The sequence below is a fragment of the Marmota monax genome, unplaced genomic scaffold (assembly GCF_021218885.2).
Source record: "Marmota monax isolate L192 unplaced genomic scaffold, Marmota_monax_Labrador192_F-V1.1 WCK01_AAM20220418_F8-fsc00897, whole genome shotgun sequence".
Taxonomy (NCBI): domain Eukaryota; kingdom Metazoa; phylum Chordata; class Mammalia; order Rodentia; family Sciuridae; genus Marmota; species Marmota monax.
The window spans coordinates 38,069-64,751 of record NW_026693297.1 but is presented as its reverse complement, the minus strand read 5'-3'; the positions used below and the strand labels follow the sequence as shown (position 1 = coordinate 64,751).

General features: G+C 40.9%; 1 protein-coding gene across 1 annotated transcript; it reads left to right on the top strand.

Annotated features, from left to right (window-relative positions):
* The first annotated feature begins 420 nt into the window (after nt 1–420).
* Nucleotides 421–26,683, top strand: Casc3 (CASC3 exon junction complex subunit). Its single transcript, XM_046456556.2, has 14 exons — nt 421–693; nt 1,077–1,104; nt 1,496–1,533; nt 16,431–16,589; nt 16,676–16,827; nt 17,169–17,345; nt 17,513–18,198; nt 22,059–22,123; nt 22,432–22,546; nt 22,778–22,876; nt 23,112–23,326; nt 24,125–24,247; nt 24,394–24,457; nt 25,010–26,683. The coding sequence occupies exons 1-13, from the start codon at nt 463–465 to the stop codon at nt 24,415–24,417; spliced, it is 2,112 nt and encodes a 703-aa protein (XP_046312512.1). The 5' UTR covers nt 421–462; the 3' UTR covers nt 24,418–24,457; nt 25,010–26,683.

Here is a 26,683-nt window from a genome sequence, read left to right as displayed (position 1 = left end):
AGTACTTCAGCTTTAAAGATTTACCTTGATTTGATTCGTGATTTGACCAAACGAATGCAGTAAAATGCTCTGCCTCAAACGTAGGCAAAACGAAAAATGGAGACAGAAAACCATGAAACAGTCCAAATGCTGCAATGGAGCCATGACAAATCTATCTACGCCTTCTACTAGGAAAGCCCAAGATGGCCGGGTGCGGGACCCGAGTGACAGCCAAAGTCCAGCTCCCGGCACCCTGCGCCTGCCTAAGGGAAGCCAAGGACAGTATCACTCTCCCTTACGTCACCGAATACGTAATCCCGTTTGCCCGAAAACGTGCCGCAGGGCGCAGGCTCCGGCCCCGAAGAGCGGGGCGATCAAGCGCAGGACGTGAAGCATGCCGGGATTAGCTCTGGAGCTTCCCAGTAGCCTCTGCGGCGGGCGTGGTGCGTAAGGAGCTGGCCGGCGGTGGCCGTTCTCCGTAAGATGGCGGACCGGCGGCGGCAGCGCGCTTCGCAGGATACGGAAGACGAAGAATCTGGTGCTTCGGGCTCCGACAGTGGCGGCTCTCTAGCGCGGGGCGGCGGGAGCTGCAGCGGGAGCGCTGGAGGCGGCGGCAGCGGCTCTCTGCCTTCCCAGCGCGGTGGCCGCGGCGGGGCCCTCCATCTGCGGCGGGTGGAGAGCGGGGGCGCCAAGAGCGCTGAGGAGTCCGAGTGTGTGAGTGCGCGCGGGCGGGGCGGCGAGCTGGCTGGGGGCGGGGTGTAGGTGAGGCGAGATGCTGGGAGCAGATTTTGTTAGAGAAGAGGAGAGTTATCCCGGGGCGAGTTTGCAGCCATCCGGAATCCCAAGGGAAGGAGAGGTTGGGGAATTCTGGGGAGCGGGGAAGAGACGCTGCAGATGAAAAGCAGATGTTTATTCAGAAATTGGGACTGGAGATGAAGAGTCAGGCCTCCCTCAGATATTACTTGTTAAAGATTTACCTTTCTCCATGTCTGTTCAACCATTTTGTGTTGAGTCTTCAACAGTCCACCTACATTTCTTCATTGGGCTTCTCACTTCTGGAAATCACAGAGCTAACCCTGTTTTCTCCTTCCCCTCAGGAGAGTGAAGATGGCATGGAAGGTGATGGTGAGCACTGTTTTTTACCTCATCACAAAGAGTATTTGTGTACATAAACTCAGGTCACCTATTTCCAACAATAGACATCCTCTCAGACTGTTACGGATTTGAGGGACGGTGCTGCAGAGTGGCTTTTTGGAACATAGTGGTTAAGAGCATAGTTTTTGGCTAGGCACAGTGGTGCATGGGGATCAATCCTCAGCACCCCCACTCCCCAAAAAAGAAGAGGTTCTGGGAGTGTGGTCTTGGGGCAAATCAGTCTCAGTCAAATTCCCCTACTTTTATCTCTTTGGTAGGTTGATGTAAGAATTGAGAATTTTAGCCTGACCCACAATAAAAAGTCAGGAATGCAATTATAATTTCTGTTGCTTTTTCTTCACAAATTTCTGTTTTCTTTTAGCTGTTCTCTCCGACTATGAAAGTGCAGAAGACTCAGAAGTGAGTGTAATAGATTTTTTCCTGTGGTGTAAGTCATAAAATGCATTTTGAAAATATCTGCAAAAATACCATGACCCTACTTGTTTCTCTTCTGTATTCTTCATTTATGCTTCTTCAAAACTTAATGGAAGTATTGTTTAGTTAGTGGTAGAAACTTGGGGCAAGCCTCTTGAAGCTACAAGTGTTGGTTGAACTGTTAGTAGTTGGCTTCTCTATATTTGAAAAAAGTAATGTTTTTGTTTTTTGTACCAGGGATTGAACTCAGGGGCACTCGACCACTGAACCACATCCCTAGCCTATTTTGTATTTTATTTAGAGACAGGGTCTCACTGAGTTATTTAGCACCTTGCTGTTGCTGAGACTGGCTTTGAACCAGATCCTCCTATCTCAGCCTCCCAAGCCGCTGGGATTACAAGCGTTTGCCACTGCGCCCAGCCTTTTTTTGATTTTATTTTTATTTTTAGAGATGGGGTTTCCATGTGTTGACTGGACTTCTTTCTACCTTAGCCTCGTGAGGAGCTGGGACTATAGATGCCTGAACCAACATGCCCAGTTTGAAAATAAGAGAACTTTCAAGTCCTTCAAAAGGTGTTTGACAGTTTTATGCTGTCTGGGTTGAGAAGCTAGACAGTTGGATTATTACTTTTTTTTTTTCATATGTACCTGGAGACTTTGAAAGGACAGGATATTGAAAGATTCAAAAGCATCTTTCATATTTATTTATTTATTTTTTTTTTGAGAGAGAATTTTAATATTTATTTTTTAGTTTTCGGCGGGCACAACATCTTTGTTTGTATGTGGTGCTGAGGATCAACCCGGGCCGCACGCATGCCAGGCGAGCGCGCTACCGCTTGAGCCACATCCCCAGCCCAAGCATCTTTCATGTTGTAGATAAGACTTTCTGACTCTAGGGAAAAGTTTCCCAGAGTAAAGCTTATTTGTTTTGATTGACTAAGTAATTATAGATGCTCCCAGAATGGCTGTCTTAGAGTTGTTGAATAATCCTGAGTTCTGAATTTAATGATGTGAGTATATGCAGGAAGAATTGACTTGTGGATTAAAGGTTCTGTAAATTTTATGAAACTGTTATTACATCTTGAATTCTGTTAAACCTCTGGAGATGCAGCAGTGAACACCTAACATAACTACTATCTTTCGGATCTTACAAAGGAAGATCTTAAGGAAGTCCACAAACATTTAGGCAGTCTTACCTAAATGAAAGAGTTGTCACTTTATGACAGCTCTTGGGATAGGGTTAAGAAAAGTGTTGTTATAACTGAACACTGAATCTATCGCAGGCATTCAAGAAAGAATATTATAATTAGCAAAACAAAACTTGTACTAGGCACAGGGGGAAACAGGCAGGAAAGCCCAGAGACAGGAGAGAAGGTGGAGCATTTGGAGACTTGAAATAGTTTGATATGGTTAGAGCATTGTTGGACAGGATGGGTAACAGAAAGAAAGGTAAGTTGATGAGCAGGGGCTGGATCATGAAGGGGATTACTTGTTCTTTTTCTTTACTAAGTACCTGCTTTATGCTAGGACTGTATTAGGCACTATGTAAAAGACAGACGTAGTTCTTCCCTTGTGGAGTTTTACTTTCTGGATCAAAGAGGGGAAAGAGACATTTAAGCAAGAATTATTATAATGTTTGATAAATGCCATGATATTGGAAGCATAAGATGTGTTGGGAGCACATTGCAGGGGCAACTGATTGTTTTTAGGGTATTTGGAAACAGAATGGGATGTTTAAATAGGAGTTAGCCAGGCAGAGAGGTTTTTGTGTTTTTTTTGGCACTGGGGATTGAATCCAAGGGTGCTTTACCACTGAACTACATCACCAGCCCTTTTTATTTATTTTTTTTATTTTGAGACAGGGTCTTGTTCAGTAGCTTAGGGTCTTACTAAATTGTTGAGGCTAACCTTGAACTTTCGAGTGTCCTGTCTGGGATTTGCTGGGATTACATGCCTGTGCCACTGTCCCTGGCTTAGGCAGAGTTTTCTGAATAGCAGGAACATTGAAAAGAAGACCTATAAGGTTGGATTGCATGATGAATTGTATAATATGAAATGTTTAGTATAACTAAGACATAGGAAGGCAAGGGCTGGATATGGTGGCAAATGCCTCTAATCCTAGCAACTCGAGATGTTGAGGCAGGAGTCTCAGCAATTTAGGAAGGTCCTGTCTCAAAAATAAAAATGATGGGGCACACAGTATGCATGCCTGTAACCCCAGCAAATGAGGAGGCTGAGGCAGGCGGATTAAATTCAAAACTGGCCTCAGCAACACCCTGTCTCTAAATAAAATATAAAAAAGGACTGGGGATGTGGCTCAATGGTTAAGTGTCCCTAGGTTCAATCCCTGGTACCAAAATAAAAATAAAAAAGTATTTGGGTTCTATTCTAAGGAAGTGAAAAAATTTTAAAGTGTTTTAAAATAAAAGTCCCATATGGTTAGATTTAAATTTTAAAGCAGTGTTTGCCAGATCCAGAGAATATTTCCTTGAGAAAATCCAGTTGGCCAGTACCTACTGAAACAAAATCTTGGAAGGGCTTGGGAAACTTAGATGTTTATGTTTGTAAGATCCCAGGTTGATGCTAATGCACAGTAAAATTTGAGAAGTAATTATAACAGTTCTTTTATCTGTAGCAGGGAGAATTGATCGATAAGATTGGACAGAGAGGAGCTAGTTAAGGAAGCTATTAGGGAAATATAGGCCAGCAGTGAGTGTGGCATTAGAATAGTGGCAGTGAAAATAGAAGTGGACAGAATTGAAAGTTGTGAGAGGCTTGGGATGAGGAATATTTTGCAGTAGCCATTACAGACTGGAAGCATTGGAAAGATTGCTTGGCACTTGGAATGTTTAGTGAGGTTTGGTGATTCTGAATTTATAATGGCTCACCATTCTATATATAAAGGAGTTTGGATGTTGTCTGATGGCAAGGGAAAAAATGGAACTGAGGATTTACATGTAGATCATGAATCAAGAGCAGGGCAAGAGAACTGTTAGTTTGTTAGGATAGTCCAAGAAACATGATAGTGGTGCTCTAAAGAAGGGTAAAACACCAGTGTGACTGGTAAGACATGGATAGATTTAAGAGATTTTGGTGGTACTACTCTTACCTTTCAGTAAATGAATTAAGGAGTCAAAGGAATGTCCCAAGTTGATGAATAGTGCTAATTAATTACTAAAAAAAGGGACTATAGGATGAAGAGATTTTACAAGGACCATGGTGGGTTAGGGTTTTTGTTGTTTTGGTACTGGGGATTGATACAATGTTTCATTAAGTTGCTGAGGTTCTCACTAAGTTGCTGATGGCTTTGAATTTGCCATCCTCTTGCCTCAGCCTCCAGAGTTGCTGGGACAACAGGTATGGGCTACCACTGCCTAGCCATAGGTTAGGTTTTAGATGTTTTCTTTTGTTTGTTTTGCAGTGGTATGAATTGAACCCATGGCTTTGTATGTGCTAGATAAGTGTTCTGCCGCTGAGTTACACTCACTGAGCCAGGTATTGGATGTTTTGGGATTGAGAATTTGTAGGACTTTGAACTTGGCCTCATGCATATTAAGCAAGTGCTCTACCATTGAGCTATATCCCTGGCCTTTTTTATTTTTAATTTTGAGACAGGGTCTCACTAAGTTGTCAAGGCTGGTCTTGAACTAGCAATCCTCCTGCCTCAGCCTTCCAAATGGCTGGAATTATAGGTTTGCACTATCATCCTAGCTAATACATGAGTGCAGTTCTTTTTTTCCCCTCATCTGAATAAATTCTATATCTAGATAACATTGACAATATCAGTTTCTACTGTTTCCAACCCAGAAGCCTGACTAATAGACTTTACTATTAAAGTAATTTTTTAAATATATAAAAGGAATATATCTTACTTTTCCTAGGACTGCTATAACAAATCACTATAAAGCATATTGCTTAAAACAACAGAAATTTATCTCAGAATTCTGGAAGCTGAAAGTTTAAAACCAAGGTGTTGGCCAGACTGTCTCTGGAGGCTCTAAGAAAGTCTTTTCTCTGGCTTTCTCCTAACTTCTTGTGTTTACTGGCAATCCTTTCCATTCCTTGGTTTGTGTATACATCATCCAATCAATATCTGCTTTTATTTTCACACAGTGCTCTTCCTGTGACTATTCAAATCCCCCCCACACTTTTTTTATTGATGCATTATACTTACGATGGTGGGATTTGTTGTTACATATTCATATATGCATACAACATAACATCAAATATGTGATTTTTAACTGATTGATCATACCTTCCTAATCCTGAGTTTTTATTATTTAGTCTGTCTTTATTTTATTTTAATTTATTTTATTTTATTTTGGTACTGGATATTGAATTCAGGGGCACTTTATGATGGGGCCACTTCCCTAGCCCTTATTTATTTATTTTTTTTATTTTGAGGCAGGGTCTTGCTAAGTTTTTGAAGTTGGTATTGAACGTGGCGATTCTCCTGCCTCAGCCTTTTTTTTTTTCTTTTTTTTCTTCCGGTACCAGGGATTGAACTCATGGTCTTACTGAGTTGCTTAGCGCCTCCCTTTTGCTGAGGCTGTCTTTGCACTCTTTTTTTTAACTTTTTAAAAACTTTTATTTATATTTTAGTTGTAGATGGACACAATATCTTTATTTTATTTATTATTTATATGCAGTGCTGAGAATCAAACCCAGTGTCTCACACATGCTAGGCAAGTGCTCTACCACTGAGCCACTACCTCAGCCCCATGCACTTATGTTTTTGAGTATAGGGGATACCTTATAACCTAATTTTATTGTAAATGGTCCAAAGGGTTTCAGTTTTGCTATCCAGAGGCTCTTTCATTCCATGTGGAGATTTGAAGAGAGATCAAACTATGTTGTTTCCATTTTCCCAAAATCTTTGAGAAAACTTTTAAAGAAATTCGTCTCTGAAGGATAACCTAGAGAGATGATAACTGGAGAGAGCTCTTTGATGCCAAAAGGTGGTTTGATGGTGGTTTTCAAAGTTGGAAGGGTCTTAAGTTTGGTCAAAGATCGAAAGAACAAGTTCAGAAGGAAAGAAAAGAAAGGGAGTGGATAATATGTGTGCTGGTGTCCTTGCCTGAATATGTGAGAGGTAGGAACCAGAAAAGAGAACTTGTAATTATAGAGAGGTGAAAGGTATCTGTGGAGGAAACTGGTGTTCCTTTGTTTTTTCTTTGTGAAACAGAAAGAAAGACATCTGCTTCAAGAAGTGAGGTTGAGCCTGATATGGTGTCACTGGCCTGTAATCCCTACTACTACAAAGACTGAGGCAGAAGGATCACAAATTCAAGGCCAGCCTGGGCAACTTAGAGAACCCTGTCTCAACTTAAAAGTTGAGGGGCTGAGGTGATGGCTCAGTGGTAGAGCGCCTGCCTAGCATGTGTAAGGCACTGAGTTCAATTCTCAGCAGCACATATAAATAAATAAAATAAAGGTCCGGTTACAACTGAAAAATAAATAGAAAGTTGAGAGTGTAGAGTATAGCTCAGTGGTAGAACACTTGTCTACCATGTGCCAAGTCCTGTGTTCAATTCCCAGCACTACCAAGAGGAAAAAAAAGATGTTGAGTTTGGTGGTAGGGCATGGTAGGAATTGTGAGACTGAAAGAGGTTTGAGAGTTGAAGTTGGAGGTGACATTCTGTGTGTATATGTGTAACCTCCTTCATTGATGGGGTAGTTTATTGTAGAGCTAGAGAAAGCAAAAAATTGAGTTGATATAGTCCCAGGCATTGGGGACTGGCAAGGGAATAGAGGGTGTTCCTAGTAGTGATAGAAATGAATGAGCATGGATTCTAGAGCCAAGAAAAATAAATGTGAGACTGGGGTCATGGCTTAGTGGTAGAGCGCTTGCCCAGCATGTGTGAGGCACTGGGTTCGATCCCTAACACCACATAAAAACTAAACAAAATAAAGGTATTATGGAAAAAAAAGAGTAAATGTGAAAAAGGATTGATAGAAAGTTGAAGATCAGGGCTGGGGTTGTGGTTCAGTGGTAGAGTGCTTGCCTCACTTGTGTGAGGCACTGGGAAAGGTCCATAAACAACTAAAAAATATATATTAAAAAAATCAAGGAAGTAGCTGTCTTTAAGAATTTGGAGATGAGAGAGTAAAGGAATAATTAATAATAAAAAGCAGCCCATTCCTTCCTCATACTGGGGGGATAGAACCCAGGGCCTCACACATCCTAGGCAGTTGATCCAGCACTGACGTATATCCCCAGCCTTTTTTTTATTTTGAAACAGGGTCTTGCTAAGTTGCCCAGGCTGGCCTTGAACTTGCTGTTCTTGTCTTAGCTTTCCAAGTAGTTGGTATTAGAGGCATGTGCCCAAAAAAAGTAGTTTAAAAACAAATAGTGTTATTGATAGTTTGCTTAGTGTAAATTTATATATATATAAAACTTACTGTAAATTATTTTATTGTGATACTGAGAATCAAACCCAGTACTGCACACGTGGGAGGCAATGGGAGGCAAGCACTCTACCACGGAGTCCCAGTCTGCTTACTGTAAATTTTATTAATTTAAAGGGTACAGTTTAATTTTGAAAGGTACAACCACTACTGTGTCAGTTTCAGATGTTTCTCACTTCAAAAAGAAACATGTAACCTTTAGCTATGAATCCCTCTTCCCCCTCTCCTCTTCCCTCAGGTCTAAGTAAACACAAATGTACTTTCTGTAGATTTTCCTTTTCTGGCCTTTTATATAATTGGAATCATGTAATATGTAGGCTTTTGTGATTGGCTTCTTTTATTTAAAATAATGTTTTCAAAACATTTTCAAAGTTTAGCAAATATCAGTACTTCATTACATTTTATGACTGAATAATAATCGGGTTGGGTTGTAGCGTGTGTGAGGCACTGGGTTTGGTTCTCAGTACCACATATAAAATAAAGGTCCATCCAATAACTTAAAAAAATTTTTAAAAATAATCAGTTATATAGAAATATAGTTTTTTAATTCATTCATCCATTGATGAAAATTTGGATTGTTTCTGTTTTTACTCCAGCTTTATTGTGGTATATTTGATGAATAAAAATTGTATTATATGAAAGGTCTATAATGTATTTTTTTTTTAAACCCCCCTGCAACCAGGGGAAACATTGTGTTGTTTCAATATATATCTCCTCATGTAGTTAATTTATTTTGTGGTATGTAGTTAATTTTATGATGAAAAAGCTTAAAATCTGCCTTAGCAAATTTCACATATGTAAAACATTGTTATTATTATTATTTATTTATTATTTTTTTTAATTTTTATTTATTTTTTAGTTCTCAGTGGACACAACATCTTTGTATGTGGTGCTGAGGATCGAACCCGGGCCGCACGCATGCCTGATGAGCGCCCTACGGCTTGAGCCACATCCCCAGCCCCACATTGTTATTATTAACAGTAATTACCATTTTAGCCAGGTGTGGTGGTTCATATGCCCTGTAATCCCTGTGACCTGGGAGACTGAGGCAGGAGGAATTACAGGTTCAAAGCCAACCTTAGCAACTTAGCCAGATTGTGTCTCCAATTAAAAAAAAAAAAGAAAAAACAAACAGGGCTGGGGTTGTGGCTCAGTGATTAAGCATTGCTGGGTTCATTTCCCAGTATAAAAAGAAAGGAAAAAAGTTACCATAACTGAAGGTTTATATCATTTGGCTCAAATAACCCCCATTTCCCCTACCCTCCAGTTCCTGGCAACCAACTTTCTACAAATTCCACTTAAAAGTGAGATCATTGCCATGTTTTGTGTCTGGTTTATGTCAGTTAGCATAATGTCTTCTGGGTTTATCCATGTTGTCTCAAAATGGCAAGATTTCCTCTTTTATTTTTTTTAAGGCATGAGCAATACTTTATTTAATGTGTATGTACCACATTTTCTTTATCCTTTTGTCCTTCAGTTGGCACTTGGGCTCTTGGGTTGTTTCCTTTTTTCTTTTCTTTTTTTTTCCCTCCTCTTCCTTTATGATTCTGGGGACTGACCCAGGTACCTTGCACATATTTTTATTTATTTTTCACCCTCTGTCCTTTTTTAAGTTTTATTTTGAGACAGGGTCTCCCTAAGTTGCCCAGGATGACCCTCAAACTTGATTTTTCTGCTTCAGTCCCCCAAGTTGTTAGAATTACAGGCAAATGTCACAATGCCTAACTATTTCTGTAGCTTCTTTCATCTTTTTGGTTATTTTGAATAATGGTGCTGTAAACATTAGTGTACAAGTTTTTATTTATTTATTTATTTTTTTGTGGTGCTGGGGATTGAACTGGGGCCTTGTGCATGATAGGCAAGCACTCTATCAGCTGAGCTATATCCCCAGCCCCTAGTATATACATTTTTGTGTGAATATATATATATATATTCCTTCCTCCATATTTGTTATTGGTACATTATGATTATAATTATACAGAATGGTGTTTCACTTTTCTTGAGTTTGTACCTAGGAATGAAATTGCTGAGTCATGATAACTCTGTTTAATTGTTTGAGGAACTGCCAGATTGTTTTCCAAAGTGTTTGCACCATTTTACATTTCTAGTAGCAATGTATATGTTTCAGTTTCAGTTTCTCTACTCCCTTGACAGCACTTGTTATTGTCTGCTTTTTTTTGTATTAATTCTAGCTATCCTAGTAGTGTGAAACCTGTTTGATTTGCATTTTCCTGATGACTCTTCATATATTTTGCCCATCTTTTAGTTGGGTTATTTGTCTTTGAATTATTGAGGGTTTTTTTTTGTTTGTTTGTTTTTTAGTATTTTTTTAGTTGTTGGTGGACCTTTGTTTTATTTATATATGGTGCTGAGAATCAAACCCAGTGCCTCGCACATGCCAGGTAAGCTCTCTACCACTGAGTCACAGCCCCAGCCCCACAATTATTGAGTTATTTTGTAAGTCCTTTATTGTATGTGATTTGCAAGTTTTTTACTCCTCATTCTGCGGATATTTTTTTCCTTTCTTTAATGGTGTTCTTTTAAGCGCAAAGATTTTATTTATTTATTTCTATACTGGGGATTTATTTATTTATTTCTATACTGGTCAGTGGTTGCTAAGCTATATTTGTAGCCTTTTAAAAATTCTTTTTTAAATTTTGAGACAGGGTCTCACTAAGTTGCCCAGACTGCCCTTGAAGTTTTCCATCTTCCTGCCTCAGCCTCTGGAATAACTGGGATTACAGGTGTGCACCCCTGTGCCGGTCTCAAAGGTTCTAATTTTTTTTCCTCTTTATGGTGGTGCTGAGGGTCGAACCCAGGGCTTCACACATGCAAGGCAAATGCTCTACCACTGAGCCACAACCCCAGCCCCTCTAATTTTGACTAGGACTAATTTATCGGTTTTTTTCTTTTGTTGTTTATGTTTTGGTGCTATATTTAAGAATCCTTGTCAATCCCAAAGCCCTAAGGATTTATTCCTGTGTTTTCCTTTAAGACTTTATCGTTTTAGCCTACTTCGTGTAAGTCTTTGATCCATTTGAGTTAGTTTTTGTATGTAGGGAAAGGGTTTAAGTTTGTTCTTTTTCATATGACAGCACTAGGGTATTTAGATTTAACATTGTAATAGTTGAGCAGGTTTACTATTTTAAAAAAGTGTGTAGGGGGCTGGGGATGCAGCTCAAGCAGTAGTGCACTCGCCTGGCATGCCTGCGGCCCGGGTTCAATCCTCAGCACCACATACAAACAAAGATGTTGTATCCGCCGAAAACTAAAAAATAAATATTAACAATTCTCTCTCTCTTAAAAAAAAAAAAAAGTGTGTAGCAGTTGCAGGTAAGACTAGTTTGGAGTATAGGCATGAAAATGAGTGACTAGAGTGGAGAGAAAGATTGACCTCTGAGCTAGTCTTTTAAGTAAATGGCAGGGTGGGCCCAGGCAGAAGCATAAGTGATAGAAGCCTCAAGCAGGGATTTAAATTGAGGATGAGAAGCTGGCCATGTATAGTCAATAGCTACACATAAGACTGAGGTAGGAGGATCACTTGAGCCTAAGAAACATAGCAACACTTTGTCTCTAAAATGTGAGGTATATATTATATACATATTTTTATCTATTTATACACACATACACATAAATAAAAAGAGAAAAAGGAGTTGAATCTGGAAGAGATGTTGGGAATGGGGAGGACACCAACCCTACCTCTTAAATCTGAAAGATGTGGGGTAGTGGGTGGAACAAAAAGCTCAAGTCCCTGCATAGTAATTTTTTACTGGAAGCAGTTGCTTCAGGATTAGTGAGAGTTGGAAAGAGGTCAGTGCAGAATGTAGAGGAGTTTGTCTCTTCCAGCAAAGACCTTTTTTTTTTTTTTAGTTATAGGTGGACACAATGTCTTTATTTTACTTTTTATGTGGTGCTGAGAATCGAACCCAGGGTCTCACGCATGCTAGGTGAGTGATCTACCTCTGAGCCACAACCCCAGCCTAGCAAAGGACTTTTTAATTTTTTTTTCTTTTTTTAGTTGTAGATGGACACAACACTTTTATTATTTTTATGTGGTACTGAGGACCAAACCCAGTGCCTCATATGTGCTAGGCAAGTGCTTCACCACTGAGCTATAACCCCAGCCCTAGCAAATGATTTCAAAGACATCCCTATAGGGTAGTACCTTGGCTTGAGTTAGACCAGGCTTTGACTCTGTTTTGGAGTCTCAGCAATGTGTTTATCTTGCCATTCTTCCTTGGAATCAAAATTAACTTCTCATTTGGAATAAAAGAATTGCCTCATTGTCATACAGATTAGAGGGGGCAGAGCATAAAGAGTTCCTTAATTGATCATGCTTGATACTATTTTAAGGTCATATAAAGTCATTTATGGGGCTGGGGTTGTGGCTCAGTGGTAGAGTGCTTGCCTAGCATGTGTGAAGCACAGGGCTCTATCCTCAGCACTGCATACAAATAAATGAATAAAATAAAGGTCCATCAACACACACACAAAAATTTCTTTAATAAAATAAAGTCATATATGCACATCAAGCAAGTTATTGAAATTTTCACTCCAAAACCTGTGGGGAAATAATTATCAAGGAAAGAATTGAATGATTACCACCACCTGCCCCCATATAAACAGGAGAGAAGATTTCAAGTAATTGAAGAAAATGAGAAGAATCAAGGGTGATGGGTTGGAATGCTGTAGATAAAGGCTTGATTCTCATAGTAAAGGTAGAGTCAAGTTGGGCGCAGTGACAAGTGCCTATGATCCCAGCAATTTAGAAGGCTGAGGCAGGAGAATCACAAGTTCAAAGCCAGCCTCAGCAACTTGATGAGTTCCTAAGCAACTTAGACCCCATCTCAGAATTTTTTTAAAAAGAGCTGGGCGTGGTGGCGCGTGCCTGTAATCCCAGTGACTCGGGAGGCTGAGACAGGACAATCACAAGTTCAAAGCTAGCCTTAGCAAAAGCGAGGTGCAAGCAACTCAGGGAGACCCTGTCTCTAAATAAAATACAAAATAGGGGGGCTGGGGATGTGGCTCAAGTGGTAGCGCGCATGCCTGGCATGCGCGGGGCGCTGGGTTCGATCCTCAACACCACATAAAAATAAAATAAAGATGTTGTGTCCACCGAAAACTAAAAAATAAATATTAAAAAAAAAAAATACAAAATAGGGCTGAGGATGTGACTCAGTGGTAAAGTGCCCCTGAGTTCAATCTCTGGTACCAAAAAAAAAAAAAGGGGGGGGGTGTGGTGATATGGCTCAGTGGTTATATGCTCCTTGGTTCAGTTCAATTCCTGGTACGAAATATATATCTAAATATAGTCAGGCAATGTCCCTTAGTTCTTTGTCACTTTTCTGGGAATCCTAACTTAAGACACTTGGAGGCCAAAATACCCAGATGTTGAGCAGTGAACAATGAGGAAGAGGGATTAATTAGCTTGTCTGGGCCAATCAGACAGACCTAACTCTATTTGGAGAAAGTGGATAGAATGTATATCTTGAGAGCTTCTCACTTAAAAAGGACTCTTGGTTGAGTTTCTTTGACCAGATTGTGGGGGTCAACCTGGCTTAGAGAGAAAATTGTGGTTCAGGTCAAGTGTCAGTCCCTGTAGAACAGAAATCCCATGTACACATATTTGCCAGATGGTAGAGCTAAACCACCAATGGGTACTAGACCACTTTTCCATTAACGCATTTCTTTGGGGTGTTGTAGCCATTTAAGTCTACTTCCCTAACCTATGGTTCTACCTCCTTAGGTTAAAGTCCAAGGAGGACAAGGAGAAAAGAGAAACCTTGTTCTAAAGCCATTCCCCTGCTCATGAGTCTTAGCTGCTGTTGTTTTTCCTATCTAGGGCTAGCTATACCTACCTCCATTTTCTGACCTATTCTAGTGCCCCCTATTTAGAGAGATGGCCTAATGACTCTCTTTGTGTGAAGAGACTCAACACTTTTTCTTAGGAGCAGAATTATCCAGTCTTGATGTGGTAAGAGGGGAAAAGTGGATAGGAAAGAGATCACAAGTTTGTTCGTGTGTTGTTGCCATGTCACCTCCCCACTTCCGCCCAATATCGAAAACAAGATGTTCTGAGATTTTTCCAGGTCAAAATTTTATAATGTGATTCTGGACAGAGTTCTTGGCTCTAGAGATCTCATGCTGCAGAAAACTTAGAAACCTTCTTCACCCCGCCCCCCAAAAAGAAAGATAAACTTGGCACCGATATTATAGACAGGAAGAATGTTAAGTCATGGGGCTGAGGGTGTAGCTCAATGGTAAAATGCATCCATGTGGGGTCCTGGGTTCATTCTCCAGCATCAAAAAAAGAAAAAAATAATCACTGTTTCCCAATTTGGAGATAACAATGCCTTGAGAAGTGTTTGGGGATTTAGTTCAGTGAAGAGTGCTTGCCTAGTCCATGAAAGGTCCTGGGTTCTATCCTTTTGTGGGAGTGGGGTGGGAAGATGAAAATAGTAACTTCAGAAATCGTAGAATCATTACAAGAAGTTTGCAAATTCACTAAGTAATCTGTTGCTATGAATTAAATATATATCCTACATATATATAATATATATATATATATTTTTTTTTTTTTTTTTTTAATTGTTGACAGACCTTTATTTTATTTGTATGTGGTGCTGAGAATTGAACCCAGTGCCTCATGCATGCTAGGCAAGCATGCTACCACTGAACCACAACCCTAGCTCCTATCTTTATATATTAATTATTGTAATTCCTAGTATTTTGGTACTAGGAATTGAACCCAGAGGCACTTAACCACTGAGTCCTATTCCCAGCCCTTTTTTTTTTTGAGACAGGGTCTTGCTAGGTTGCTCAGGGCCTCACTAAGTTGCTAAGGCTGGCCTTGAACTTGCTATCCTCCTGTCTCAGCTTCCTGAGCTGCTGGGATTTTAGGTGTCTACCACTATATCTGGCTGTACTATTATTTTTGAAGATATATAAATTAATAAAATGTGAGTTTTTTAAAAGTGTTGAATGTGTAGCAGTTGTTTATAACATATATATATATATATTTTAGTCTAGATATAGCCTGAAATTTTTAGATCATAAACTAGACAGGGGTCTGCATAATAAAAGATTAGAAATTTCTGCTCTAAGTCATTTGAGATGGGTTAAATGAGAGTGTAGTTATGCACTGTGTGTTTAAAGAGACAATTTATGGAAAGGGAATGAAGTTGTCAACAAAGATATAGCTCCTTCAGTATATAAGGTAGTTTAGTCTATCTTCTATTTATTTATTTATATTTATTTTTTAGTTGTAGTTGGACACAGTACTTTTATTTTATTTATTTATTTTTATGTGGTTTTGAGGATTGAACCCAGGGCCTTGCACATGCTAGGCAAGTACTCTACTGCTGAGCCACAACCCCAGGCTTCTACCTTCCATTTATAGCCCCTGGATCCCTTCTTCATGCTGCCACTGCTAACAATTCCTTGCATATATTCCATGTACAGGCGTGCATGCATGCAGATACATGTTTCTATATATTCATATTTTATATTTATTTTAATTAGGTATATATGACAGCAGAATGCATTTTGATTCATTGTATTCAATTGCAGCACAACTTTTCATTTCTCTGGTTGTACACAATGTAGCATCACACCATATGTGAAGTCATAACTGTACCTAGGGTAATGGTGTCTATCTCATTCCACCATCTCTATATATTCATATTTTGTACTGAGTGCTCTTACCATTTGGAAATTTGGGTAACAATGTTGATATGCTTGCTCTTTCTGTATGTGATGCTAGAGATTGAATCCGGGGTCTTATCTCACCAGACAAACACTCTACCAATTGAGCTTTATCCCCAACTCCTATTAGCTTGCTTTTAATTGTTTTGTATTGGGGAGTGGTACTGGAGATTGAACTCTTGGGTGCCTTACCACTAAGCCATATCCCTGGCCCTTTTTATTTTTTGAGACAGGGCCTCACTAAGTTGCTTAGGGCTTCATAAGTTGCCGAGGCTAGCCTCAAACTTGAAATCCTCTTGCCTCAGCCTCCGAGTTGCTGGAATTACAGGTGTGCACCACTGTGCCTGGCTTAATTCTTATGCTCTAGTAAATGTTTCTTAGAAAATATTTTTCTAAAGTATGGAGAATATTGTTATATCGTGCATTGTGTTTATACACAAATATGTAACAACAAATCCCATTAATATACACAATTATAATGCACCAGTAAAATAATATAGGAAAGGCTGGGCGCAGTGGCACATGTCTGTAATCCCAGTGGCTCAGTAGGCTGTGGCAGGAGGATCATGAGTTTAGAGCCAGCCTCAGCAACTTAATGAGGCTCTAAGCAGCTCGGTGAGACCCTGTCTGTAAATAAAATTTAAAAAAGGGGTGGGATGTGGCTCAGTGATTAAGCATCTCTGGGTTTAATCCCCAGTATCAAAAAAAGGGGGAAAAAAGTGGTATCATTCAGATCCTATCTCCCAGCTGACAGGGAAACATTTTTTCAGGCTGAAGAAGGGGAATACAGCGAAGAAGAAAACTCCAAAGTGGAACTGAAATCAGAAGGTAATGATGCTGCAAATTCTTCAGCAAAAGAAGAGAAGGGAGAAGAAAAGCCTGACACCAAAGGCACCGTGACTGGAGAGAGGCAAAGTGGGGATGGACAGGTCAGTACACAGCATAGTCCTCTTTGGGAGCTTGAATAAGGAATTGCAATCTTGGAAGAGTAAGGAGCCCTTTATCTTTCTTTTAGGAGAGCACAGAACCTGTGGAGAACAAAGTGGGTAAAAAGGGCCCTAAGCATTTGGATGATGATGAAGATCGGAAGAATCCAGCATACATACCCCGGAAAGGGCTCTTTTTTGAGCACGATCTTCGAGGGCAAACTCAGGAGGAGGAAATCAGGTAATGGCTACTTGGTGCTGCTGCATTCTAGCATGTATTTTGAGCTTACTGTATGTCAAGACACTTTATCAAGTGCTTTACCTGTATTATCTTGTTTACTATTCAAAATTTAAGGTAAGAATCACAATTACTATGCTCTTATACAGATGAGGAAAATAAAGCATAGAATGTTTGGTAATTTTTGGTAGGGGAGCTAAGACCCAGACCCAGTCAGTCTCCAAAACCCATCACATTTCTGCCTCCCTTAATAGGAGGCCTCTGAGCTATGAAGTACTTGCATAGGATAAGAGATGTTTCAAAGTACCAAGTGGATAAAGACACTTTTCCTTGATTTTGTCTAGACCCAAGGGGCGTCAGCGAAAGCTATGGAAGGATGAGGGTCGTTGGGAGCATGACAAGTTCCGCGAAGATGAACAGGCTCCAAAGTCCCGACAGGAGCTTATTGCTCTTTATGGCTATGATATTCGCTCAGCTCACAATCCTGATGACATCAAACCCCGAAGAATCCGGAAACCTCGGTGAGGAAATTTTGGATTGTTGATATTTAAAAAAAAAACAAACTCCTCTGCTTTTCTGAATGCCTTTCTAGCTAATAAGTGAGTGGATAAGGAAATGGAATGTGTCCCTGAATCACTTTATATCTATCATGGTCCCTTAAACAGTTTCTCCGTTTCCCTTTTTTTAGATTTGGGAGTCCTCCCCAAAGAGATCCAAACTGGATTGGTGAGCGTCCAAACAAGCCCCATCGCCATCAGGGTCCTGGGGGTACCCTACCACCAAGGACATTTATTAACAGGAATGCAGCAGGTACTGGCCGCATGTCTGCACCCAGGAATTACTCTCGATCTGGGGGCTTCAAGGAAGGTCGTACTAGTTTTAGGCCTGTGGAGGCTGGTGGGCAGCATGGTGGCCGGTCCGGTGAGACTGTTAAGCATGAGACTAATTACCGGTCACGGCGCCTAGAGCAGACTTCTGTGAGGGATCCATCCCCAGAAGCAGATGCTCCAGTGCTCGGCAGTCCTGAGAAAGAAGAGGCAGTCACAGAGACATCAGCTGTTGCTCCTGACACAGCACCACCAGCCCCTGACAGGCCTATTGAGAAGAAATCTTATTCCCGGGCAAGAAGAACCCGAACCAAAGTTGGAGATGCAGTCAAAGCTGTTGAGGAGGTTCCCCCTCCACCTGAAGGGCTGACCTCAGCACCTCCAGTCTCAGAAACCACCCCTCCTCCATCTACTAAGACAGGGAACTGGGAAGCTCCAGTAGATTCTGCTGCAGGTGGACTAGAACAAGATGTGGCACAACTAAGTATAGCAGAACAGAATTGGAGTCCAGGACAACCTGCATTCTTACAACCACGGGAGCTTCGAGGTAGGTATTATAGCGTTGATGGCTAGCTGTTTTTCTGTATCATTGGGCTTAGGAATTTGGGAATTATATCTTACCTTTTCATTAACTGAGTAAAAGTATGGGTTAATTGGTTCATTTGTCCAGTTCTCAGAGCATTTGTGTCTTTTACCCAAGGCTATCTCACTACTTTTTAATTTTTTTTTCCTTTTCTGGTACTGGGGATTGGACCAGGGCCTTGTACATGGTAGGCTAATGCTTTACCACTGGGGTACATCCCTAGCACTTGTTATTTTATTTTGACACAGGGCGTCACTAAGTTCCCAGGCTGGCATGGAAATCGTGATCCTCCTGCCTCAGCCTCCCAAGTGTCCCACTACTTTAGGTACTATTAACTGATCATTGTTGAGCCTCTGAGTCAGAATCCTTTTCTGTTCTCTATATAAAAATGTAGAAAAGGGCTAGAATTGTGGCTCAATGGTAGAGGGCTTGCCTCATACCTGTTAGGCACTGGGTTCGATCCTCAGCACCACATAAAAAAATAAATAAATAAAATAAAGTTATTGTGTTCATCTACAACTTAACATATTTTTTTAAATGTGGAAAAAAGGGGCTGGGGTTGTATCTCAGTGGTAGAGTGCTTGCCTAGCATGTGTGAGGCACTGGGTTTGATACTCAGCACCATATATAAATAAATAAAATAAAGGTTCATCAACAACTAAAAAAACATTTATTAAAAAAAACGTGGGGGCTGGGGATGTGGCTCAAGCGGTAGCGCGCTCGCCTGGCACGTGTGCGGCCCGGGTTCGATCCTCAGCACCACATACAAAACAAAGATGTTGTATCCGCCGATAATTAAAAAATAAATATTAAAATTCTCTCTCTCTCTCTCTCTCTCCCTCCCTCCCTCTCTCTCTCCTCTCTCACTCTCTCACTCTCTCTTAAAAAAAAAAAATTGTGGAAGAAAGGGGCTGGGGTTGTGGCTCAGTGGTAGAGCACTCGCCTAGCACAAGCTGCAAGGCCCTGGGTTTGATCCTCAGCACCACATAAAAATAAATAAATAAAATTTATTGTGTCCAATTATAACTAAAAAAGTAAATGTAAAAAAAATATTTAAAAATGTGGAAGAGGGGCTGGGGATGTGGCTCAAGTGGTAGCGTGCTCGCCTGGCATGCGTGCGGCCCGGGTTCGATCCTCAGCACCACATACAAAACAAAGATGTTGTATCCGCCAATAACTAAAAAATAAATATTAAAATTCTCTCTCTCTCTCTCTCTCTCTCTCTCTCTCTCTCTCCTCTCTCACTCTCTCTTTAAAAAAAAATGTGGAAGAAAGAAAAACAAAGTGGAAGAAGGTGGCAGTGTTGTTAATTGTTTGAGACACCAGCTGTTGCTCCTGACACTGCACACTGTTTGAGCTAATGGTTAATATGTGTGCGTGTGTGTGTGTGTGTGTGTGTGTGTGTGTGTGTGTGGTGCTGGGTGAACCCAGGGCCTTGTGCATTAGAGCCAAGCACTCTACCAACTGAGCTATATACTCAGCAGCCCCACTAATGATAATATTTGAAGGCAGAAACTTTCTCATTTGAGTCTGGATTGGGCTCTTCTGTTTTTGAAGGAATGTCTGTCAAATGTCATTAGCCTTCTAGAGACAGAGTGCCCAGTAGAACTTTATGTAATTCTGGTGCTTTTGAATACTTGAAATGTGACCAGAGGGAGGAAGTGAACTTATTTAAAATTTAAATAGCCACATTGGGGCTAGGATTGTGTGGCTCAGCGGTAGACCAGTTGCCTAGTATGGGCAGGACCCGGGTTTGATTCTCAGCCTCACATAAAAATAAAGGCATTGTGTTGTGTCAATCTACACCTAAAAAATAAATATTAAAAAAAAATTTTTAAATAGTCACATATGGCTAGTGAGTCATCATATTAAACAACATAGTTCTACAGAGTAGGACCTAATGTCCCTTTTGCCCATTCTGCTTTGTCTGCTAACCAGATAGGCTGAGGTGTCTTCTTAGTTTCTGAAGACTAATGGAAACTTAAAGATAGGAAGTCCTCATCTGAACTGGGAATGCAACACCCTCCTCTAGTACATGTGATTTTTAAATACCCCAAATCAGTGTAGCCTATATTGGACCTAGAATTGATCTCTAAGAGTAGTAGATACACTTGGCTGATTTGGGGGGGTTTTGAGGGGGATTCTGGGGATTGATCTACTTTTTGAGCTACTTTTCTGCTTTTCTGGTACTAGGGATTGAACCAACTCTTTTTGTTTTATTTTGAAATAGGGATCTCTGTAAATTGCGTAGGGCCTCACTCAGTTGCTGAAATTGGCCTTGAATTTGTGATCCTGCTGCCTCAGCCTCCCAAATTGCTGGGATTACAGGCATGCCCCACCACGACCAGCTTCCCACTAGTGCTTTATTATCATTCTAAGACAGTCTCTGATTCTTTTTTATCCTGAGTAATTTTCAGCCAATGTGGAATCTTCCCAAATACCGATACCTGTGCCAATAATGTAATCAAGTAGATTTAACAGAATATTAACTGCTCTCCAGTTGCTGCTCTGAATTTTCTGGGCTGAGATTTTACAGTATGTTTGATAATGTGCTAATTATAACCTCCCAGGGCCTCTATTCAGGGAAGTGTTTGGTAGGGAAAATTTGAGCATAAGGGGTTTTTGTTTATTGGTTGGTTGAGTTTTGTTTTGGTTTTGGTGCTGGAGATTGTACCCAAGGGTTCTTTGTCACTCAACCACATCCTAGTCCTTTGGGGGTTTTTTTGTTTGTTTGTTTGTTTTTTTGGTTTTTGTTTTTTTAATACTGGGGATTTAACTCAGGGGCACTCAACCACTGAGCCACATCCCCAGCCCTATTTTGTATTTTATTTACTCACTGAGTTGCTTAGCACCTTGCTATTGCTGAGGATGGCTTTGAACTTGTGATCTTCCTGCCTCAGCCTCCTGAGCCTCTGGGATTATAGGCATTCACCACTGCTCCCGGCTCCAGTCCATTTTTATTTTGAGACAAGGTTTCACTAAATTGCAGAGGTTGGCCATGAGCTTTCAGTCCTCCTGCTTCACTCTCCTGAATTGCTGGATTAAAGGTGTGTACCACCTCATCTACCATGAGTTTTTTAAAATTTTCAGACATGATCTCATTAAGTTGTCCAGGTTGTCCTCAATTTGTGATTCTCTTGCCTCTGCCTCCTACATGGGATTACAGGTGTGTGCCGCTGCACCCAGTTGAACATGAGTTTCTTCACTGAAGTCATTTTTTTTTTTTATGTTTAAGTACTTTATTACTGTGTTAAGGTGGTTGGAAATAGGGGCAAATTTTCAAATGCTATTATTGCCCATAAGGAGATAGTTTAAAAAGAGAAAACTAGGACTGGGGTTGTGGCTCAGCAGTAGAGCACTCACCTAGAACGTGCGAGGCCCTGGGTTTGATCCTCAGCACCACATAAAAATAAATAAATAAAGGTATTGTGTCTTACTACAACTAAAAAATAAAAATATTGAAAAAAAAAGAAAAAGAAAACTAGCAGGTGGTACACGCCTGTGATCCCAGTGACTCAGGAGCTGAGGCAGGAGGATTGCAAGTTTGAGGCCAGCCTCAGCAATTTAGTGAGGCTCTAAACAACTTAGATCCTGTCTAGAAATTAAAAAGGGGCCAATGGTTAAGGCCCCTGGGTTCAATCCTTGGTACCAGAAAAGAAAAGAAATCCAGCTGGTTCAATCCCCAGTACTGTTACTACTACTACTAATTATTATTATTATTACATAAATAAAAGAAGAAAGCTTTTCCCCATGTTCAACTTGTCATTTCTTGGTGACACCCTTGAGTCCCACTCAAAACAGTCACTTTTTGTTGTCTACTACAGGTGTGCCGAACCACATACACATGGGAGCAGGACCTCCACCTCAGTTTAACCGGATGGAAGAAATGGTACAAAAAGGGAAGAGGAGTAATTGGGGGAGGGCTGCATATTATAGCTTGTTTACTGTTTAAACCAAGATAAGGTCTTGATGTTAATTTCCCCATTGATTGCTCATGTTTCTTTTAATTTAAGTCTCAGAAATGTAGAGTAGAAGATTTAGATTGGGATATTGATTCTTTTCATTGATTTTTCATTTATTTTGCAAATACTAAACACCTTCCAGGTACCAAGTGTTTTCCAGCATCTAGCAAAAGATAGAACTTTATATGAGAGTCAGCCATTAGAAGTCTTGTTCAGGTCTCTCTCTTTACCTCAGGGTGTCCAGGGTGGTCGAGCGAAACGCTATTCATCCCAGCGGCAGAGACCTGTGCCAGAGCCTCCTGCCCCTCCTGTGCATATCAGTATCATGGAGGGACATTACTATGATCCACGTGAGTTGTTTGTTACTGTTTGGGTACCTTTCTTGGCATGGTGAAGTGAATTAAGAGGCCAGCCTTTTATCTCTTAATTTCCCTTCTTACCTCTCAAACTATTCTCAAACATTGCCTAGTTGCTTTTTTTTTTTTTTCACGTGGAAAATTGAGGACATCTTTTAAAGGGTTTGGGAGACAGGAAGACATTTCCTTGTGATATGAAGAGAGTCACAATATGATATCTTACAGTGCAGTTCCAGGGACCAATCTATACCCATGGTGACAGTCCTGCCCCACTGCCCCCACAGGGCATGATTGTACAGCCGGAAATGCACCTTCCTCACCCAGGTAAGTTTTGTACTTCTGTCTGTATGCTTCTAGTATATAAGGATGTGTTTTGGGTACTCCATAAACCCCAGCATACTTGAGTTCTTTGCTGCTAGCCTGTGAGGCTGGCCATCCTAGCTGTTTGAGTCCATTCTGAGGATTTCCATTCTGAGCTGCTTTGTGCTGCAGTTCACCCAGACCATCCTGTGAAAATGGAAGTATCTTTTTCAGTTTTTGTCATCCTGTTCTTGTCCAGGTTTACATCCCCACCAGACACCGGCACCTCTGCCCAATCCAGGCCTCTACCCACCACCAGTGTCCATGTCTCCAGGACAGCCACCACCCCAGCAGTTGCTTGCTCCTACTTACTTTTCTGCTCCAGGAGTCATGAACTTTGGTAATCCCAGTTACCCTTATGCTCCAGGAGCACTGCCTCCCCCACCACCTCCTCATCTATATCCTAATACACAGGTGAGATGGCTAATGAGCAGATTTTTCTAGGTCCATATCTTTTAAATCAGACAGGACTGTGCTGTGAGGAGAATGCTAAAGGAATTTGAGAACTTTTCAGTGATGCTGATTTCATGTGGGGCAAGGATGCCTCCTGGTGGCCAGGTGCTGGAAATGCAGCTTATGTAATGCTTATCAGTTTATTCACTTCAGCTTCTTTAATGGTATTTCATTGAGTGTTTTGAGGGTATATCATATCTGCTGTTTACTCAGCAGCACAAAGGAGCTGTATTCTAGCCAGTTATGGTGGTAAACACTTATAACCCCCTAGCTATTAGGGAGACTGAGACCAGAGGACCAAAAGTTTGAGGACAGCCTAGGTAACTTAATTAGCAAAAACCCTATGCAAGTCCCTGCATTCAATCCCCAGTAAAACACACACACACACACACACACACACCACAGAGAGAGAGAGAGAAATTCTCCTCGACAACTTGCCCTACTTTGTCCTGCTTAACTTCCTTGATACCATCTGTATCTGGAGTGTCACCATTGAGCTCAGCCTTTGCCATTTGTTACCAGATGGTAGAAACTGAAGAAAGCTGGGCAGTATTTTGGAGGAAGTAACCAGAACATAATAGTGACATATTAAGGCAGAAATGAAAAGTCACATTATTTTAAAGGGGGCAGCTTAAAACTTAAAAATTATAGAAATTCTCCAGTACTCTTAATTTTTGTGGGTAGATAATGTTTCCTCTTTGTTATAGGCTGGATGAAATAATTCTTAGCTTTTTCTTCTCTTGGCTTGTGGGGTCTCAGGCTCCATCACAGGTATATGGAGGAGTGACCTACTATAACCCTGCCCAGCAGCAGGTGCAGCCAAAGCCCTCCCCACCCCGGAGGACTCCCCAGCCAGTCACCATTAAGCCCCCTCCACCTGAGGTATGAGCTTCTCCCCATATTTATGGCATATGCTTACATTAGTGGCTTTCCATTTTGCAGAGAATTTCTCTGCTCTTCAGGTTGTGTTCCTGTGGAATGTAGTCTTTTTTGGTATGACCTGATAGGAAATTTTAACTTTATTTCAGATTGTAAGCAGGGGTTCCAGTTAACATGACTTTCTGAATATTTTAACTCTAACATCATAGAGAAGTAAGTGAACAACTTATTATGACTTTTGTTCTTAAAACTAATGATTGTACTTGCTTACTTAACAACCAAAATCACCTAATTAATGTTTTATGTTATAATCATGGGATATATCTGAAGCTTTAAAGGAAGGACACACAGAATCTGCCAGTTTCTTTGTTTTGCAAATGTATTAGGCAGAGTTGAAGCAGAATCTATTGTTAACTTGACAGTTTCATTTGGGAATCTGTAAGGAAAATACACAGGAATACAGTATATTGACCAAGAAAAGTGGAAATCAGAATTGAAGGTAATATAGCAGAAGGAGTCAGTTTTGAAGATCATAAATGAGAAGGAACATGAGGGTTACTGTGTTTTAAGATCATTAAAACATTTAGGGTCTGGGAGTGTAGCTCATGGTGATAGAGCGTTGCTTAGCATGTGCAAGGCCTTGGGGTTTATCCTTAGTGCCACAAAACATAACAAAACCACATTATTTAGAATGTGGCTTCATGAGAACAGTTTGTAAATGATCAGAGGTTCACTAACATTTTGGTGGTTCTTCCCTTTCTCAAGAACAGCGGAGATGAGATCTCAGGAGGGAAGAGAAATTCAACTGGCTATCTATCACCCTGAGGGCTTCAAAGGTATAGGGTGGCCCTACCAGCAAGCATCTGAAGGAGGAGGAGCCCTCTTCCTCTGAGGACAGGCTCTGCTGGAGAGAGGAGAAACAGGTGACCTCCTCGCACCTCCACTCTTCACTTGAGCTGTCTGTGCTCAGGGGAGCAGAGACCCAGACAGCCCAGGCTTCTGAGGATAGATTCAGAAGCCCAAGTCTTGCTCTTCTTCATTTTCTCCTGGGAAATTTAAGTGTCTTCTCCCAGGGAAGTTCCTGCCTGTTTGTTTTGTTTCCTAAAATGTTTGTTTTTAAAGCCTGGCTTGCTATTTTTAAATTAATATTTTTAGTTTTTCTGTTTCTTTCTCTCTGCCTTTAAATGAAACAAGTTCATTCTTCTGGTTTTCTAGCCCCTCTGGGTTCCCTTTTGACTCTTTTCCTACATCCCAGATAATTGAGAATGTATCAACCAAGTGTAAAAAGAGCTGGCCTTTCACTTTTGGTGGGCCTTTGTTATTCTCTTGTATACTTGAATTCTCTTAACTCCTCTAACCCTGTGGAAACAAAGCTGTCTACACACAGTGTCCCTTTGTGGAGAAAAGCTCAGAGTGGGTGAGTAGGAGCCCTTTTTTGATTTAGGTTTTACAAGTCTGAGCTTCAAACAGTACCTGTGCTCTGGTAGGCTTCAGTCCTCTACTGAGGGCAAAGTCTCTACTGTGGGGAGAAATGGCAAACCAGATACTTTTTCAAGGAAAGAGGGTCGAGTGAGAGTCTTTGCACCTTAGGGGAATGTATTCACACAGTCCTCAGGACTCAGACTTTGAGGTTAGTGGAATTAGAGGACCCTGCTTCTCTTCTTTCCATTCCTACCCCACTCCCTTCTCAGTTGCTATGGACCAATGCATCTCTCTAGAGGCAAATACAGCAAGCAGTCTACCTTGTCCTCTGCAGTTGCTCTTCTCCATAATTTTCCTGCTACAAGTGTTTTAGGTGTTACTTCCCCAAGTTGTCCTGTTCTTGCAAACAGAAGATATGGCACCTGGGCTTAAGGCCTAAGGAAGCCAGTCAGTCACCTTCTGGGCAAGGGCTCTCCCTTCTGTCCTCCCTGTCCATGGCACCAACCTGCTGCCTCTGCGGGATAGCTTCCTGTTATTGCAGCACTGTGTCTGCCAGGGGAAACTTGGCTACTATCCCTGTCCTTCTACAGAACCTGAGGGAGAAGGTTCCCCTAGTAATGTCACTGTCTGTTCTTACTCCTTCCCTCCAGCAGCTGGCCTAGCCACTGAGTCAAGGTGTGGGATTAGGAAGGAGGAGAGGCAATTAAGCTGTAACCCCCAAGAAGGAAATAACTAAGAGGTTCCTTCCAGGGGTAGCCGGCGGTTGTGCCTTTTGTAGGCTTTATTTTGCCTTAAACCTGAAGATGTCTCCTCAAGCCTGTGGGCAGCATGCCCAGATTCCCAGACCTTAAGACACTGTGACAGTTTTCTGTCTGTCCACTATGTTTAGTTGCAAGGATTTCTCCATGTGTGTTGTTGTTTTTTTTATTTTTTGTTGTTGTTGTTACTGTTTTAAAGGGTGCACATTTGTGATCAACATTATGACTTGGAGATAATAAAATTTAGACTATAAACTTG

Coding starts and splice junctions, on each gene's coding strand:
- Casc3 (XM_046456556.2), top strand. CDS start 463: ATGGCGGACCGGCGGCGGCAGCGCGCTTCGCAGGATACGGAAGACGAA. Junction 1,105..1,495: donor AGATGGCATGGAAGGTGATG/GTGAGCACTGTT, acceptor GTTTTCTTTTAG/CTGTTCTCTCCGACTATGAA. Junction 17,346..17,512: donor CGAAGAATCCGGAAACCTCG/GTGAGGAAATTT, acceptor CCCTTTTTTTAG/ATTTGGGAGTCCTCCCCAAA.